Raw genomic sequence first — 16,137 nt, forward strand, 5'->3', positions numbered from 1 at the left:
AAAACATGAACTAATACGTTAAAACTAAATATTGTAAATAGACACAAAGGGGGGAATATAAACTGTAATTTTTGTGAAAATGAGGAGGAAGATTTAATAAATGAAGTAATTGAGCTACAACAACCATATGAGGAAGACCTAAAGAAAACAGTAGGATTATTTTTATTTAGTGAAACAAATATAGAAGAGATAAAAAAAAAATATTATACCTTATGTGAAGGAAAAGACAAAACAGCACCCGATGATAAACTTTGGAGGCACCGTTGCAAAGGCTATACCTCACCCCAGAACCAATAGCAGAAGAGACTTTGGATGCGTTCTTTGCAGTCAACAAATTGTTTATACGGAGCGTTTATTTCGCATACAATTACTTGACAATCTAATGCAGCGAGGTTTATACTAGTGATCAGCTGTTGCCTGGAAACGCTATATATAACTGTAAGTAATTTCACATCAGTTTTCTGTGTTAATGAGATATTAATTGGAGTTACTCCAAATAGGGAGTTACCGGTAGCCCACTGAAGCTTGTTTTTATATATAAATCTTTACCTGTTGTTGATTACCTAGCCAATCATGGCCTTGACATCAGGATCAGTGTGGGTGGGTGCAGCAACTTAGATACAGAAACAGCTTATGCTGACTATATAGTGTATTTGTTTCCTCTACCTGAAAGGTTTATTCCATGTGGACATTATATTGTATCTAACTTTGGGCTCTTTTTGGCTGATTGCCACTATATATAATTACTGCCGGACTTGCATATATAAGTGATACGCAGTAAATATTTACTTTGCCAAAATTATCCTTTATTTTTAGTAAGATGAGTACCAAGAGTCATGGAAAGCAAGGCGGAAGAAAATATGCAAAGAACGCCAAAGGGAAACGAGGTCAAGGCGCCAACCAAGACAGCAGGCGCGATAGATTTGAGAGTGCTCCTGGTTCTAAAATAGGTTCAGGCATAGAAATGGAGGAAGAAGCTCTTCACAGACTAAGTCTTAGAGGTATTTTATTATTTTTCTGCTTATTTTCACCAAAGTCCTTGGCTTGATGTGTTACCCTGTTCTCCTAGAGTAAAATGAATCAGAAAGCAGTTGATCTTCAATAACACGATGCAAATGGAATGAAAATCTTACTGGATTAGCCAAATTTGGGTTAGTTTATATATAGTACACACCAACAATCAGAGCCTAGGATAAATTCAAGTTATTTTGATGATACAATCCTACTGTTATATATGCTACACTGTTGCATAATAACTCCTATAACTAATGCAAACCAATTAAGAATAGGAGTTTTTACTTTTACTGTAGACTAATACAACAAAAATTCATGTCAACAAACTTAGCAACACACTTATTTAGCATATACTGTACTGTATATTCTATGCCAGGAAATAATCGTTAATTCACCAATTGATGTGTAAAACAAATTAATAGGCTTACCAAATGCTCATCCTATACTTTTGTAGAATAGGTGACCATAAATATTCATCAATATAGGCATACAATATACATTATTCTTTATAAATTTCCTCATTGTTATAGTTGTGTATGGCATAATTTATAAAATGCACTTATTACAGTGGTGCATATCACAAATTATAGAATAATATTTCGCAGCCTTTATAATGATCTTATTCTTATCTCATTGTTGAGCTGCTTTAAATACTACTTTCAATTTACTGGTAACATATATTTAGTTTAGATATTTACTTTGCACTCCCCAATAGAGATTAGTTCACCAAACTTTTAACTGGGCTCCACAAGCCACTAGAAGAGTTGGAAGACCCAAGCCAACATGGCAGAGGACTATGAAGCATGAAGTAGATGATGATGAATGGAGAAGTACTGTATTGAATTAAAAGCTCAAGATAGAAACGACTGGTGAAACCTAACCAAGGCCCTTTGCGCCAATAGGCGTAAGAGATGATGATGATGATGATTTACTTTTTTAGTAAACCTTATACTATACTTTATAGCTATTTTTATTATTCTGTTTGGAAGAGCAATTTCTTTATGTATACCTATTTACAATCAAAAGTGATTCAGGTGCTTCCTACCTCTTACATCAATAGCATTTTTTTTTCTTTCCCTGTCATCTCATGTTACCTGAAAGGTATGAAAAAAACCTAATTGTTCCGTAACCGAAATACAAACCACGCTATTTACAGAGGGTTTACCTTTTAGCGCAGCTGAAATGACGAGCCAATAGTTTTAACGAGGGTTAATTACCCCCGCGCTAGTTAGCGGGGGGTGGGGAAGGGTAGCTTGCTACCCCTCCCCCCTCCACACACCGGTGACTTGCTTCACTTCACTTTTGGCTCGGCGGTGATCAGACGTGTCTGCTCATCGTCCTCGTGACAGCCTTTAATTTTCTGCTTTTTCTTTTCAGCGTGTGTGTTGGTTGGAAGTTGACCTTCAGTTATTTCTTTACAATGCGTACATGCCCTGGAGTTGCCGGTCGTCCTTGTGGGACTTTCATGTCGGACGTAAATACGGATCCGCACACCCTCTGCCCTCAATGTCGGGGCCGACGGTGTGACCAGGAGAACATGTGCCGTGAGTGCAGGGAGTGGTCTGCCTCCCAGTGGGAGAGGTTTGGCCGTCGGCGTAAGAAGAAGTCCAAGAGAGACCGTTCTCCTCCGGGGTTAGCCTTGAAGGAGGAAGGTTCTCGGGACTCTTCTTCCGCCGCCCAAACCTCCTCCGAAGCTCCCCCTCGTCCGCCTCCTAAGGAGAGTCGGCCGAGTGGGAGCGCAGGCCCTTGTTCTGTTTCCCGACCTTCGGTGGGGGGAGAGGGCGTCGCCTCCCATAGCGCGGCGGTTCCCCCTCCTCCTCCGGGGGAGGTTATTGATAGTGCCTTATCCAGTGATGATCTTTTACAGATTTGGTCGTCCCTGGGGCTTAAGGGCTTGCTCTCCAGGGTCGCTCTTATTGACCTTGTCTCGTTGGGGGCCGCTGTTAAGCAGTCGCCGGCGGTAGCAGAGGTAGACCCTCTGTCTATTGTCGACGTCGTGGTGACAGAGGCCTCCGACGTGGCTGGGCAATCTGCCGCAGGTGCTGTTGCGGGTGATGGTGTTAAAGGCTCTCCTCCTCCTTCCGTACATCCTTCGAAGGGGGAAGTGAGTCCTTCGGTCTCGGCTGCTGCTCAGCTTCCTTCTGAGGGAAGTGCTTTGACGGAGACTCCCCTTCGGAGGACCGATGGTCCCCACGATCTTCCCCGAGGCCACCTCCGCCGTAAGGCTCACCGTCCGCTACGCCACAAGGGCCTCCCTTCCCCTTACAGGGGGACTAAGAGGCGCCTTTTTGGGTCTTCATCCTCCGGGGGGGGGACTCTCCTCGTCAGCCTCAACCTACAGCTCCGCCTTCCTTGAACCTCTGCAGACCGCTCACCATCTCCTGCCAGATCTTCGCCTTCTGGAGAACTCGTCACCCGACGGGCAACGGTCCCTTCGCGGCTAAGGGATCCTTCCCTTACGCGAGCAGTGCTAGCGCACAAGCGCTCTCCTGATCTTCAGCGCTCTCCTGCTCGTCGACGATCTCCTGCTCGCCAAGACTCTCCAGCTCGTCGGCTCTCTCCTGATGTTCGCCCCCCTCGCCAGCGTTCTCCTGCTCGTCAGCGCTCATTTGAGGACCATCGCCCTGCGGTCTCTGACCACCCTTTAATTCCTGCTGAGCTCCCTGCTCACCATCTGCCTGGTCCTGTGGCTACGCAACATCGTGCTGCGCGTGTGTCAAAAACACATGTTCGCCAACGCGCCAGCGATCTCCCAGTTCCTGCTCATGAACACGCCGCGCCACCTTTCCTTTCACATGACACGCGTTGACCTTCTGCTCGCCAGCGATCTCCAGCTCGCCAGCGATTACCTCCTCGCCAGCGTTCACCTGCTTGCCAGCGCGCACAGGCGATCTTAGTATCGCCTATTCAACAGCGATAGCTAGCGCGCCAACGTTCTCCAACGCTCCTGAAGGAACATGGTTCGCCAGCTTCTAGCTCGCCATCGCGCGATCGCCCGCCTGCGCATGCTGCTCGCCATCGCTCGCCATTGCACGATCGCCCTCCTGCGCATGCTGATCACCATCGCACCCCATCACGCGATCGCCCACCTGCGCATGCTGCTCGCCATCACGCGATCGCCCTCCTGCGCATGCTGCTCGCCATTGCACGATCGCCCTCCTGCGGATGCTGATCACCATCGCACCCCATCACGCGATCATTCACCTGCGCATGCTGCTCGCCATCGCTTGCCATTACGCGGTCATTCACCTGCGCATGCTGCTCACCATCGCACGCCAATGCGTTGACATGCCACATCGCGCCATCGCCAACTTGAGCGACTGCACTCACCAGCTCGGCATCGATCGCCTGTGGATCTACATCGCCAGCGATCTTGCTCACCTACACGGCAGCGCGTTCCCTCGCCGTCGCGCCAACGCTTGCGTTCGTCGCCTCGGACACGCGTTCATTTACCTGCCCACCCTCGCGCCCACTCGCCTGCGCGACCGCTCGCCTGTGCGCCCGCGCGACCGCTCGCCTGTGCGCCCGCGCGACCGCTCGCCTGTGCGCCCGCGCGACCGCTCGCCTGTGCGCCCGCGCGACCGCTCGCCTGTGCGCCCGCGCGATCATCCACCTGTGCGCCCGCGCGATCGCTCGCCCGCGCGACCATTCGCCCTCGTGCAACCATCGTTCGCGGTGAATTCAGCAGCCGTTGGTAGCAGCAGGAACGCGTGCTCCTAGACGGCACTCGGGATCACCTCCATCCAAACACAGGTTGGTAGTGCAGGACGAGGAGAGGTTAGTACATCATTCTTCCCCACCTTCTTTTCAGGCAGGTACCGTGGTGTCCACTCCAAAGGATCGCCCGATCCCTTTCCCTTTAGCGAGGATTTCGGACTCTGTGTCCTTGGAGCAGCAGACTTGGTTTGGACCTCTGGCACGGGCGTTAGTGAGGGTTATGAAACCAGCACTCGCCGGCCAGGGTAACAAACCAACGGCTGTCTCTCCTACGCTGAAGAGAAAGAGAGGAGTGGACTTCGTGGTGACTTCCCCCAGGGCGAAGTTGGTTCCCAAGAGGTCGGTCGCGAAGGTCCCTTCTCCTGCACGAGTACTCTCTCCTTCTCCCGTGGACGAGGCCTTTCCGTCCTCAGGTGAGTCCAGTGGGGCGGTAGTCTTCCCCTCGGCACCAGGGGGCGAGACTTCGCTTCATGCAGGAGAATCGTCTCGTGAGGAAGGGGCCCCTCGAACCTCGTTGTTGGGATCCTGTATCCCTCCCAGGAGGGAGTCCAAGGATTCCAAGACCGTCCCTAAATCCTCTGCAAGGATTCGTCAGGAACCCACGACTACCCAGGGGAATGTCCACGTATCACCCCAGGAAGAGATTCCTGGGGCAGGAGACTTAGCTGCCAGCCCGCAGGGAGGAGAACAGCAAGAATCCGAACATGCCTTCTGGCAGGTCCTAAGCCTGATAAGGCAACTTAACGGGCTTACGGATCCAGTCATCGCCCCCGTGAAGGCAAAGACACGATTCTGGATGAAGTGTTTGACGTTCGGAAGGCCCCTAAGACCAGTGCGGCTCTGCCCTGGTCTCGGGGGCTGAAGAGTGCCAGGGCTAGGGCCAACGCTCAGCTCGCACTTCTTGCCTCCTCCAGTCGTTCCACTGCCGGGAACAAGCTCATCCCTCCTCCTCGCCTCCAGCAGAGGAGGTATTTCGAGATCCTGGGTGAGCACAACCTCGCTCTTCCTCTCCATCACTCTGTGGAGGAGCTGGCGAAGGGAGTTCCCCTGGAGAAACTCTCTGCCCGGCAGGTGTCGTTCTCGGCGGCAGAGATCCTTAACCACGAGAAGGTCGCTAAGTGTGCCATGCAGGCCACTTCGTGGCTGGACTTCTGGCTAGGATCTCTGGGCATCCTATTGCGATCGGAGGACTTGTCCAAGGAGACCAATAGGAAGGCCCTAGAGACCTTCTTGCTCTTGGGCACCCGCTCCATCGAGTTTTTGGCGCACCAGGTTACCACCCTGTGGGCCAACTCGGTGTTGAAGCGTCGCGATGCTGTGTCCGAGAGATTCCATCCGAAGGTCCCCGCCGTAGATGTGTGTAGGTTCCGACATGCTTCCCTTCTGGGGGAGAGCCTGTTTGAGCCTCAAGACATGGAGCGAACGGCTGAGAGGTGGAGGAAATCCAGCACGGACTCCCTCCTCCATAGGGCCCTTACAACTCAGCCCTATAAGCCTCCAGCCCCGCCACAACAGCAGCAACAGCCTCGTAAGGCTTCCAAACAGGCACCGGCAGCTAAGAAGGTGGTGTCTAAGCCCCAGCCCTTTCCAGCCAAGGTCAAGAGGGGCGGTAAGTCCTCCAGGGGAGGCAAGACTCCTAGGGGTGGCGGCCGCAGCCGCAAGCCCTAGGGGTGGCAGTCCCCCTGCATGTCCACCTGTGGGGGGATGCCTTCAGTGTTGCGTCCGCAGGTGGCAGCAACACGGGGCCGATGCTAGGACGGTCTCTGTGATCGGCCAAGGTTATCGCGTCCCGTTCACAACATCTCAACCTCCCCTGACAGCGAATCCAGTGTCGTTGAGCTCCTATGCCACGGGATCGGCAAAGGGGCTGGCCCTTCAGGCCGAAGTCGAGACCATGCTCGAGAAGGGTGCTCTCCAGGAGGTCGTGGACGGCTCCCCAGGCTTCTTCAGTCGACTCTTTCTTGTAGAGAAGGCTACTGGAGGCTGGAGACCCGTCATCGATCTCTCAGCTCTGAACAGGTTTGTCAAACAAACCCGGTTCAGCATGGAGACAGCAGATACGGTCAGACTTGCGGTGAGACCACAAGACTTCATGTGTACACTGGATCTAAAGGACGCGTACTTCCAGATCCCAATCCATCCGTCTTCCAGGAAGTACCTGAGATTCTGCCTAGACAACAAGATCTACCAGTTCAAGGTGCTGTGTTTCGGTCTCTCCACAGCTCCTCAGGTGTTCACCAGAGTGTTCACCCTGATTTCATCTTGGGCGCACAGGAACGGCATTCGTCTCCTTCGTTACCTGGACGATTGGCTGATCCTAGCAGACTCGGAGTCGACCCTTCTTCGGCACCGAGACAGGCTTCTGGATCTTTGCCAGGATCTGGGGATCGTGGTAAACCTCGAGAAGTCCTCTCTGCAGCCGTCCCAACGACTGGTTTATCTAGGCATGCTAATAGACACCAATCTCCACAAAGCCTTTCCATCAGACGACCGGATAGCAAGGCTGAGGAGGGTGGCGGAACCCTTCCTCAGGCGAAAAGAACTCCCCGCCCAATCGTGGTTGCGTCTCTTAGGCCACCTATCCTCCCTGGCCCGTCTGGTTCCAAACAGCCGCCTCAGGATGAGATCCCTTCAATGGCGGCTCAAGTCCCGGTGGAATCAAGGATCCGATTCCCCGGACATTCTGATCCCAATGGGGTCTCTGGAACAGACGGACTTGCGGTGGTGGCTGGCCGACGAGAACCTGCGGAAGGGAGTGAGTCTTCTCGTCCTCCCCCCGGAATTGACTCTGTTTTCGGACGCGTCAAAAGAAGGGGGGGGGCCGCACGTTCTGAACCAGAGGGCCTCAGGCCTTTGGTCAGAATCAGAAAAGTGCCTACACATCAACCTGCTAGAATTGAAGGCCGTCTTTCTGGCTTTTCAGCAGTTCCAACGGTCCCTGGCGGGTCACTCCGTGGTGGTGATGAGCGACAACACCACGGTAGTGGCTTATATCAACAAGCAGGGAGGCACTTTTTCGCAACAGCTATCCCATCTTGCAGTAGAGACTCTGAGGTGGACCGAAACCCACTCGATAACACTATCAGCTCGCTTCATTCCTGGCAAGAGGAATGTGCTCGCCGACAGTCTGAGCAGGGCTTCGCAGATAGTGAGTACCGAGTGGTCTTTGGATCCTCAGATAGCCAACAAAGTCCTGACTTTGTGGGGTTCCCCGACTGTGGACTTGTTCGCGACAGCCTTGAACTTCGAGCTGCCCCTGTACTGCTCACCAGTCCCGGACCCCAAGGCACTCTGGCAAGATGCTTTCCAGCAACGGTGGGACAACATCGACGTGTACGCCTTCCCACCGTTCTGTCTGATGAGAAGGGTGCTCAACAGGACCAGACTATCGGTCAACTGTTCGATGACTGGTAGCTCCGCTATGGCATCACGCGGAATGGTTTCCGGACCTTCTGCAACTCCTCACGGAACTCCCAAGGGAGCTTCCTCCACGACACGAGCTTCTCAGACAACCCCACTCCGGCGTCCCTCACAGGGCCATAGCCTCGCTTCGGCTTCACGCCTGGAGACTATCCAGCGTCTCCTCGCGGAGAGAGGCTTTTCGCAACAGGTTGCGGAGAGAATGTCTCGGCACCTGCGAAGGTCCTCTGAGGGAGTCTACCAAGCAAAGTGGAGAGTCTTTTGTGGTTGGTGTCGTGGAAGGGGTATCTCTCCACTCGATACCACTATTCCAGCAATAGCGGACTTCCTCGTGTATCTGCGAGAAGAAATGCGCCTTTCTGTCTCGGCAGTGAAAGGCTATCGCTCAGCCTTAAGCTGGGCCTTCAGATTGAAGGGCGTGGATATTTCTTCATCGCTAGAACTCTCTTTACTCATACGTAGCTATGAGCTTACCTGCCCCCAGTCGGAAGTGAGACCCCCTCCTTGGAACGTGGTTCGAGTCCTCAGGTCTCTTAAGAGACCTCCCTTCGAGCCATTACGCCAGGCCTCCGATCGCCACCTGTCTTGGAAGACGGCTTTCCTACTCGCCTTGGCTTCGGCCAAGCGAGTTAGTGAACTTCATGGTCTCTCGCACGACATCGCCCATTCAAGGGGATGGGGGGAGGTAACGTTCAGGTTCGTCCCTGAGTTTGTGGCCAAGACTCAGAATCCTGGAGTGCCGGATCCTCGGTTCGACTCTTTCAGGATCGCGAGTCTCCGTTCTGTAACAAGCGACCCAGACCAGCTGCTACTATGTCCGGTGAGGTGTCTGAGGCACTACTTGAAGAGAACGGCTGCAGTCCGTCCTCATGTGCGAGCTTTGTTTGTGAGCACAGGCAGGACAAAGAGGAGGGTCACCAGGAACACCATCTCAGCTTGGATTCGAAGGGTTATCCACCATGCCCTGAATCCTGACCCTCTTCCGTCACGTCGCCCTCGGGCCCACGATGTCAGGGGTATTGCTACATCCCTGGCCTTCAAGAGAAACTTCTCTGTGACGCAGGTACTTCAAGCTGGGGTCTGGAAGCGTCAAACGACCTTCACAGCCCACTACCTGCAAGACGTGACCCACAGGAGCCTCGATACGTTTTCTATCGGCCCTGTGGTGGCTGCACAACAGCTGGTCTAACCTCAGGCTCCTTTTTGGACAAGTAGCAGTAGGTTGAGGGCGTTGTTACCCAGTCTTAGTCTGCGTGAATGAAAGAGTATGTCTGACCCTTACTTCTTTCTTCATTCTCCCCTCTCTTGGGGAAGCAGCATCCTGGTCCTCGCATAGCTGACCTCGACCTCTGCAGGTAACCCATGCTTCTTTGTGCTCCTAGTATTAAGCTTAATATTGTTGCGTCTCCCATACCCTGACGAGGTGGTATGGGGAACGTCCTATCCTAGAATTCCTATCTGAAGGTCTCAAGGTCAACTTCATAGGACGAGTCACACTCTCCTCCTCACACTGCTTATGTAGGCCACTCGTTCCTAGCGATGCTAGGAACTTGTGAGGTACAGGGGCTCCCTCTCTCTAGTGCTGCTCACTGAGGGATCGAGCCCCCGGGCAAGCCGAAGTCAGTAAGGCTGGGGACTTTCCACCCTTCCTAAGGGGTAAGTCACCCTCTGTAAATAGCATGGTTTGTATTTCGGTTACGGAACAAATGACAAATTCGAAGATAATTTGTATTTTTCCTAACCATACAAACCTTAGCTATTTACACATATGTGCCCGCCATCCCTGACCCCCAAGTCAAGTCCTACCTCTAAGTGAAGTGAAGCAAGTCACCGGTGTGTGGAGGGGGGAGGGGTAGCAAGCTACCCTTCCCCACCCCCCGCTAACTAGCGCGGGGGTAATTAACCCTCGTTAAAACTATTGGCTCGTCATTTCAGCTGCGCTAAAAGGTAAACCCTCTGTAAATAGCTAAGGTTTGTATGGTTAGGAAAAATACAAATTATCTTCGAATTTGTCCTGTTAAATACCTATTATCCATTCGCATTATTAGAGTACTGTATATATTTTTCTTGCAGCCAACTCATAAATGAGGATTTAATTAGTATACACAACACAGTACTATAAAAACTTTAACTGCATCTACTTTTCTTTCATTTAATAAAGTAATAATTTTTATTATAGATAATCAAATGGCTGCAGGATCAACTGATTGTGATGGAGAGGCAGTAAAAAGTGAAGAGTCAGAAAATAGCAGTTCTGGAAGTGATGATGACGAGCTTCCAAATTCTGACGTAAGTCTGTGCAATATATTTCATAATAACATTAGTGCTCAAGTTCAGTATATGACACTGTTACTATCAGAATATTTAAGACTAAACAAAATATAGCCAAAGTACTTTGGCAAGCTCTTTTAAATAGTGTTGATAAGATAGCAGGGAGGCATAAATTTTTCAACTCGCAAGATAATTAAGTTTAGGTAATAAGACAATGTATGTACCCTACAATACATATTTAATGATTTGAAGTACAGTAATGGTGTTTTTTCAATATTAATCTTACCCGATAATCATGTAGCTGTCAACTCTGTTGCCGACAGAAATCTACGGTCGGGATACGCCAGCGATCGCTATACAGGTGGGGGTGAACACCACAGCGCCATCTGTGGTCAGGTACTCCAGTACTTCTTGTCAACACCACCTCAATTTTTTCCTCGGTCCACTGGTTCTCTATGGGGAGGAAGGGTGGGTCAATTAAATCATGATTATCGGGTAAGTATATTCAAAAATTTATTTTACTAATGAAAATAACATTTTTCAATATTAATCTTACCCGATAATCATGTAGCTGATTCACACCCAGGGTGGTGGGTGGAGACCAGCATACATGTTAACAAAGAAGCTAAGTATCCCGTATTTTATTTTATTAGTTATTCAAAAATAACATAAAATAAATAAGTACCTGGTAAGGAAGACGACTTGAACCATTACTCTGCCTTTATTAAGTACGTCTTTCTTACTGAGCGTAGCGGTCCTCTTAGGATGCTGAACGACTCTTAGGTGCTGAAGTATAAAGGGTTGCAACCCATACTAAAGGACCTCATCACAACCTTTAACCTCGGCGCTTCTCAAGAAAGAATTGACAGGTACTCCAGTACTTCTTGTCAACACCACCTCAATTTTTCCTCTGTCGTGCCTCCGGCTAGACCTACATGGATACGCTGTTGATTCTGGAGTTATTGCTCACGATTTGGTGATGTATTTGCTCTAGAGTTTAGCCTTCGCTATTCAGGAAGCTATATCATTAGCTTAGCAAGTTTTTGGAATTAATTTGATTTAATTTTTGATTTAATTTTGGTACGAAGAGAGTATGAACTCTCTTTCACTTTTAAATGGCCGACCCTTCCCTTAGACGGAAGTGTTGGTGTCGAAGAGAGTATAGACTCTCTTAATTTTGCTTAACAAAGTTATAGATTTATTTTATATCTCTCCGCCTTTTATAGGCCTCTTTGATTAACTTCCTTTTATTATAAACTTATTAAAATTAATTTTTATATTTGTTTATATTCGACCTTTCCTAATAGTAGGCGGTCTTTTCTTGGAACCGAAGTTAATTAACATTGAGCCCGTCATTTCGTTTTTACCTGTTAACATATTATGCTATTTTAATGTTTTTGAAAGAATTTCTTTGATAGTCTTGTACTGTTTTCAAAGTTGAACTAACGTTTTGTTTTGTCTCTGCAGTTGTTGACGTTCAGAACGTTCAACTTGCGCTCTATCGTTACGATAGAGAGAGAGTCTATCACGGTGTCACGTTGCAGTAAGAGTAAACCGATTCTAGCGTTTTGTTCATTCTTTCTTAGCTTAAATGGTTTTAATTCTAATAAAGGAACTTTTTATTTGGGAAATCTTTCAGTTTTTTTCCTTTAACAATAATGTTTTAACGATATATATAATTGGGCTCTTCTCTCAGGTGCTAAGTCAAGAGAGAGAGAGAGAGAGATAGAGACGGAGGGAGAGAGAGGAGGATAAACGTTTCGTTCAAGCGGGTAATGTTGTTATCGTTTTTGCTCTTCTCCCTAGTCTCTTTAGGGGAAGAAGGTAAACGTTTCTAGAGTTTTATTCTTGTTCTCAGGCTTTATGCGGTGAGAGATTTTAAACGTAGTTTATTTGATCTAGTGTTTAGTCTCTTTTCCAGCCACTGAATTATTTATCTTTCATTATGTTTTTCTGTTACATTGTAATACTGTTTTCGCAATTACTAACTTTTAATGAAGGATAGAATTGCGTGTTTCAGGTACAAACCACTTAAAGTTTCGAGTTCAGTGAAATAAGTGCAAACAGAAAATCAAAAGTGATAAAGTGATAAGCGCAAAGTGTTACAGTGTTGCGTTCGAGGGTTCGTCTGTTCGTGCCAGTTGTTCGCCTAGTCTGGGACCTCTTACAAGCTCCCAAGCCCAGGGGAGAAGTAATGTCGAAGGACTTATGGGTTCAGCAGGCCTTGATCGACGAACAGACGTTTCCCTCCGTGGTTTCGGGTGTTACCAACTCACGTAGCCGACGTGATCACCCCACCCACACAAAGACGAGAGAGCCCTTTTATTCCTCGTCTGCGGAAGAGGTTTTTCGCAGAAACCATGGACCAAATCTTGCAGCTTTTAAGTGCAAGTCGGTCCCTTCCGCGCAAGTCCAACTCCTAGGTGGTGCCATTAGCACTGGGTCAGTTCGGACTTGCTGCAGTACGACAACTGCACACCTCCCAGAGAGGCAAGGTGGTATCGCAACAGACAGTAACTCCGTCTGTTGCCGCACCAGCTGTTTTAGACCCTCAGTTTCAACGGACAGTAGCTCCGTTTGTTGTTGTCTTTCTTAAACTCTAGTGGTCTATGCTGCTGACAATGCAGTCTCAGCTTGCGGTGTTGATGCAGGAGTTTCAGGCAGAGAAGGTTAGCACACCTCCTCCTGCGAGCGCTCATGAGGCAGCCGCCTCAACTCCACCTCTGCGCAGTCCACCCTGCCAGACGTATGATGTTGAGGTTCCTCAACCTACCTCCACGCGTGAGCTGCCGCATTGGGAGTTGCCAGATACCAGCGTTGTGCAGCAACCTCCACTTTCCTTGAGGCAGGAGCCTCTTGCTATGCGGCAACCTCCTCAACACTTGAGGCAGGAGCCTTATGCTTTGCAGCAACCTCCTCTACCCTTGAGGCAGGAGCTTCATGTGTTGCGACAACCTCCTCCATCCTCGAGGCAGCAACCTCTTGCGTTGCGGCAACCTCCACCATCCTTGAGGCAGCAACCTCAACTCTTGCGGCAGCCACCTCCACTCTTGAGGCAAGAACCTCAACTCTTGAGGCAAGAGCCTCAACTCTTGAGGAACCTCATGCTATGAGGCAGCCGCCTCAACGCATGCAGCAACCGCATTCTTCACAGCATGAGCCTCTCTCTGCGCAGCTACCTCCTCAACCCTTGAGGCAGACGCAACTCTTGAGGCAGGAACCTCTCAGGAGCCTCATGCTATGCGGCATCCTCCTCAAACCATGAGGCAGGAGCCTCATGCTATGCGGCATCCTCCTCAACCCATGAGGCAGGAGCCTCATGCTATGCGACATCCTCCTCTACCCATGAGGCAGCCTCATGCTATGCGGCATCCTCCTCAACCCATGAGGCAGGAGCCTCATGCTATGCGGCATCCTCCTCAACCCATGAGGCAGGAGTCTCATGCTATGAGGAGCCTCATGCTATGCGGCATCCTCCTCAAACCATGAGGCAGGAGCCTCATGCTATGCGGCAACCGCCTCAACCCATGAGGCAGGAGCCTCATACTATGCGGCATCCTCCTCAACGCATGCGGCATAAGCCTCATCCCTTGCAGCTTGAGCCTCATCCCATGCAGCATGAGTCTCATACCATGCAGCATGAGCCTCATCCCATGCAGCATGAGCCTCATCCCATGCAGCATGAGCCTCATCCCATGCAGCATGAGCCTCATCCCATGCAGCATAAGCCGCACGCCATGCAACATGCTCTGCTTACCTTACAGCATGCTCTATATACAGCATGCTCTGCATACAGCATGCTCTGCATACAGCATGCTCTGCATACCTTACCGCATGCTTCTCAGTCACACATCTTTGGTTGTTGCCAACTCACTAGACTGTCAAGCAGTTTCATAACGTTGCCTTCTAGTCTGCTGCTTTTGCACCAGTGAAACCCTCACTGAGAGAACTTAGCTTTTCTCGGATATGGTTCCTGTAGATGAGAAAGTGCTATTCTCCCTCCTTCTGATTTTCCCTTGAGGACTCTGTCATTTGGAGAGGAGCCTTTAGCTGCTTAGCCTCCTATGGACTTTTATTTAAGCATAGCATGCTTCCAGGGAGGGTAATGGTTCCACTTCAGTCGCTAACCCCGTCTGTTACCACACCTGCTCCCATAGACCTTGAGCTGTGTTGCAAGACATGCAGTCCAAGCTTAGTCCTTGTTAGAGGATTTTTTGTTTACGGAGTCAGTGTGTCACTGGGAAGACGTTCAACAACCAGCAGAATTGACTTGTTGTGACGCAGTGCGGCAACCTCAGCAACCCGATAAGGAGTTGTCTGTACGACCCAGACAGTCTAGACAGCTTCGGGTTGTCACTGTACTTCCTCGCTTCCCCATGGTTGACAGTTCACAGACTGTGCAGCAGTACCATGATCTTGTGTCCGGCTCCGTCAGACGACTAGCTTTTAAGAGCTCCCACAAGTCGTCGCTGTCTGGAGATTCTCAGATGGACTATGGATCTGACCAAGGAACTGGGCCTCCTGGTCAATTTTGAGGAGTCCCAGCTCGTCCCATCCCAGACCATTGTCTACCTGGGTATGGATCTTCAGAGTCGAGCTTTTCGGGCTTTTCCGTCGGCCCCAAAGATATACTAAGCCCTAGATTGCATCCAGAGCATGCTGAGAAGGAACCGATGCTCAGTCAGGTAGTGGATGAGTCTAACAGGGACACTTTCATCGCTGGCCCTGTTCATCGAGTTAGGGAGACCCCACCTCCCCCCCTTCAGTATCATCTAGCGGCTCACTGGATTAAGGACATGACGCTAGAGACGATCTCAGTTCCTGTTTCCGAAGAGAGGAGGTCTACTCTCACGTGGTGAAAGAACAGCTTTCTTCTCAAGGAAGTCTACCTTTGGCTGTTCAGAAACCCGACCGCCGTCTCTTCTCTGACGCATCAGACACGGGCTGGGGTGCGACTTTGGACGGACAGGAATGCTCGGGAACATGGAATCAGGAGCTAAGGACACTTCACATCTATTGCAAGGAGCTGTTGGCGGTTCATCTGGCCTTGATAAACTTCAAGTCCCTCCAGCTTAACAAGGTGGTGGAGGTGGACTCTGACAACACCACAGCCTTGGCTTACATCTCCAAGCAGGGAGGGACTCATTCGTGGAAGTTGTTCTAGATCGCAAGGGACCTCCTCATCTGGTTAAAAGATCGAAAGCTCACGCTGGTAACGAGGTTCATTCAGGGCGATATGAATGTCATGGCAGATCGCCTTAGCCGGAAGGGTCAGGTCATCCCCACAGAGTGGACCCTTCACAAGAATGTTTGCAGCAGACTTTGGGCCCTGTGGGGTCAGCCAACCATAGATCTGTTCGCTACCTCGATAACCTAGAGGCTCCCGTTGTATTGTTCTCCGATTCCAGACCCAGCAGCAGTTCACGTGGATGCTTTTCTGCTGGATTGGTCCCATCTCGACCTGTATGCATTCCCGCCGTTCAAGATTGTCAACAGGGTACTTCAGAAGTTCGCCTCTCGCAAAGGGACACGGCTGACGTTGGTTGGCTCCGCTCTGGCCCGCGAGAGAATGGTTCATAGAGGTACTGCAATGGCTAGTCGACATTCCCAGGACTCTTCCTCTAGGAGTAGACCTTCTACGTCTACCTCACGTAAAGAAGGTACATCCAAACCTCCACGCTCTTCGTCTGACTGCCTTCAGACTTTCGAAAGACT

General features: G+C 50.0%; 1 protein-coding gene across 1 annotated transcript in view; it reads left to right on the forward strand.

Moving 5' to 3' along the window:
- Window positions 1-280: 280 nt before the first annotated feature.
- LOC137621818 (18S rRNA aminocarboxypropyltransferase) overlaps window positions 281-16,137 on the forward strand; it is a 48,813-nt gene continuing 32,956 nt past the window's right edge. The window contains exons 1-3 of the mRNA XM_068352324.1: window positions 281-438; window positions 817-1,001; window positions 10,331-10,440. Coding sequence (XP_068208425.1) covers window positions 821-1,001; window positions 10,331-10,440 — 291 coding nt within the window. The 5' untranslated portion in view covers window positions 281-438; window positions 817-820. The remainder of the gene's footprint in view (window positions 439-816; window positions 1,002-10,330; window positions 10,441-16,137) is intronic.

The sequence above is a fragment of the Palaemon carinicauda genome, chromosome 28, assembly GCF_036898095.1.
Source record: "Palaemon carinicauda isolate YSFRI2023 chromosome 28, ASM3689809v2, whole genome shotgun sequence".
NCBI lineage: Eukaryota > Metazoa > Arthropoda > Malacostraca > Decapoda > Palaemonidae > Palaemon > Palaemon carinicauda.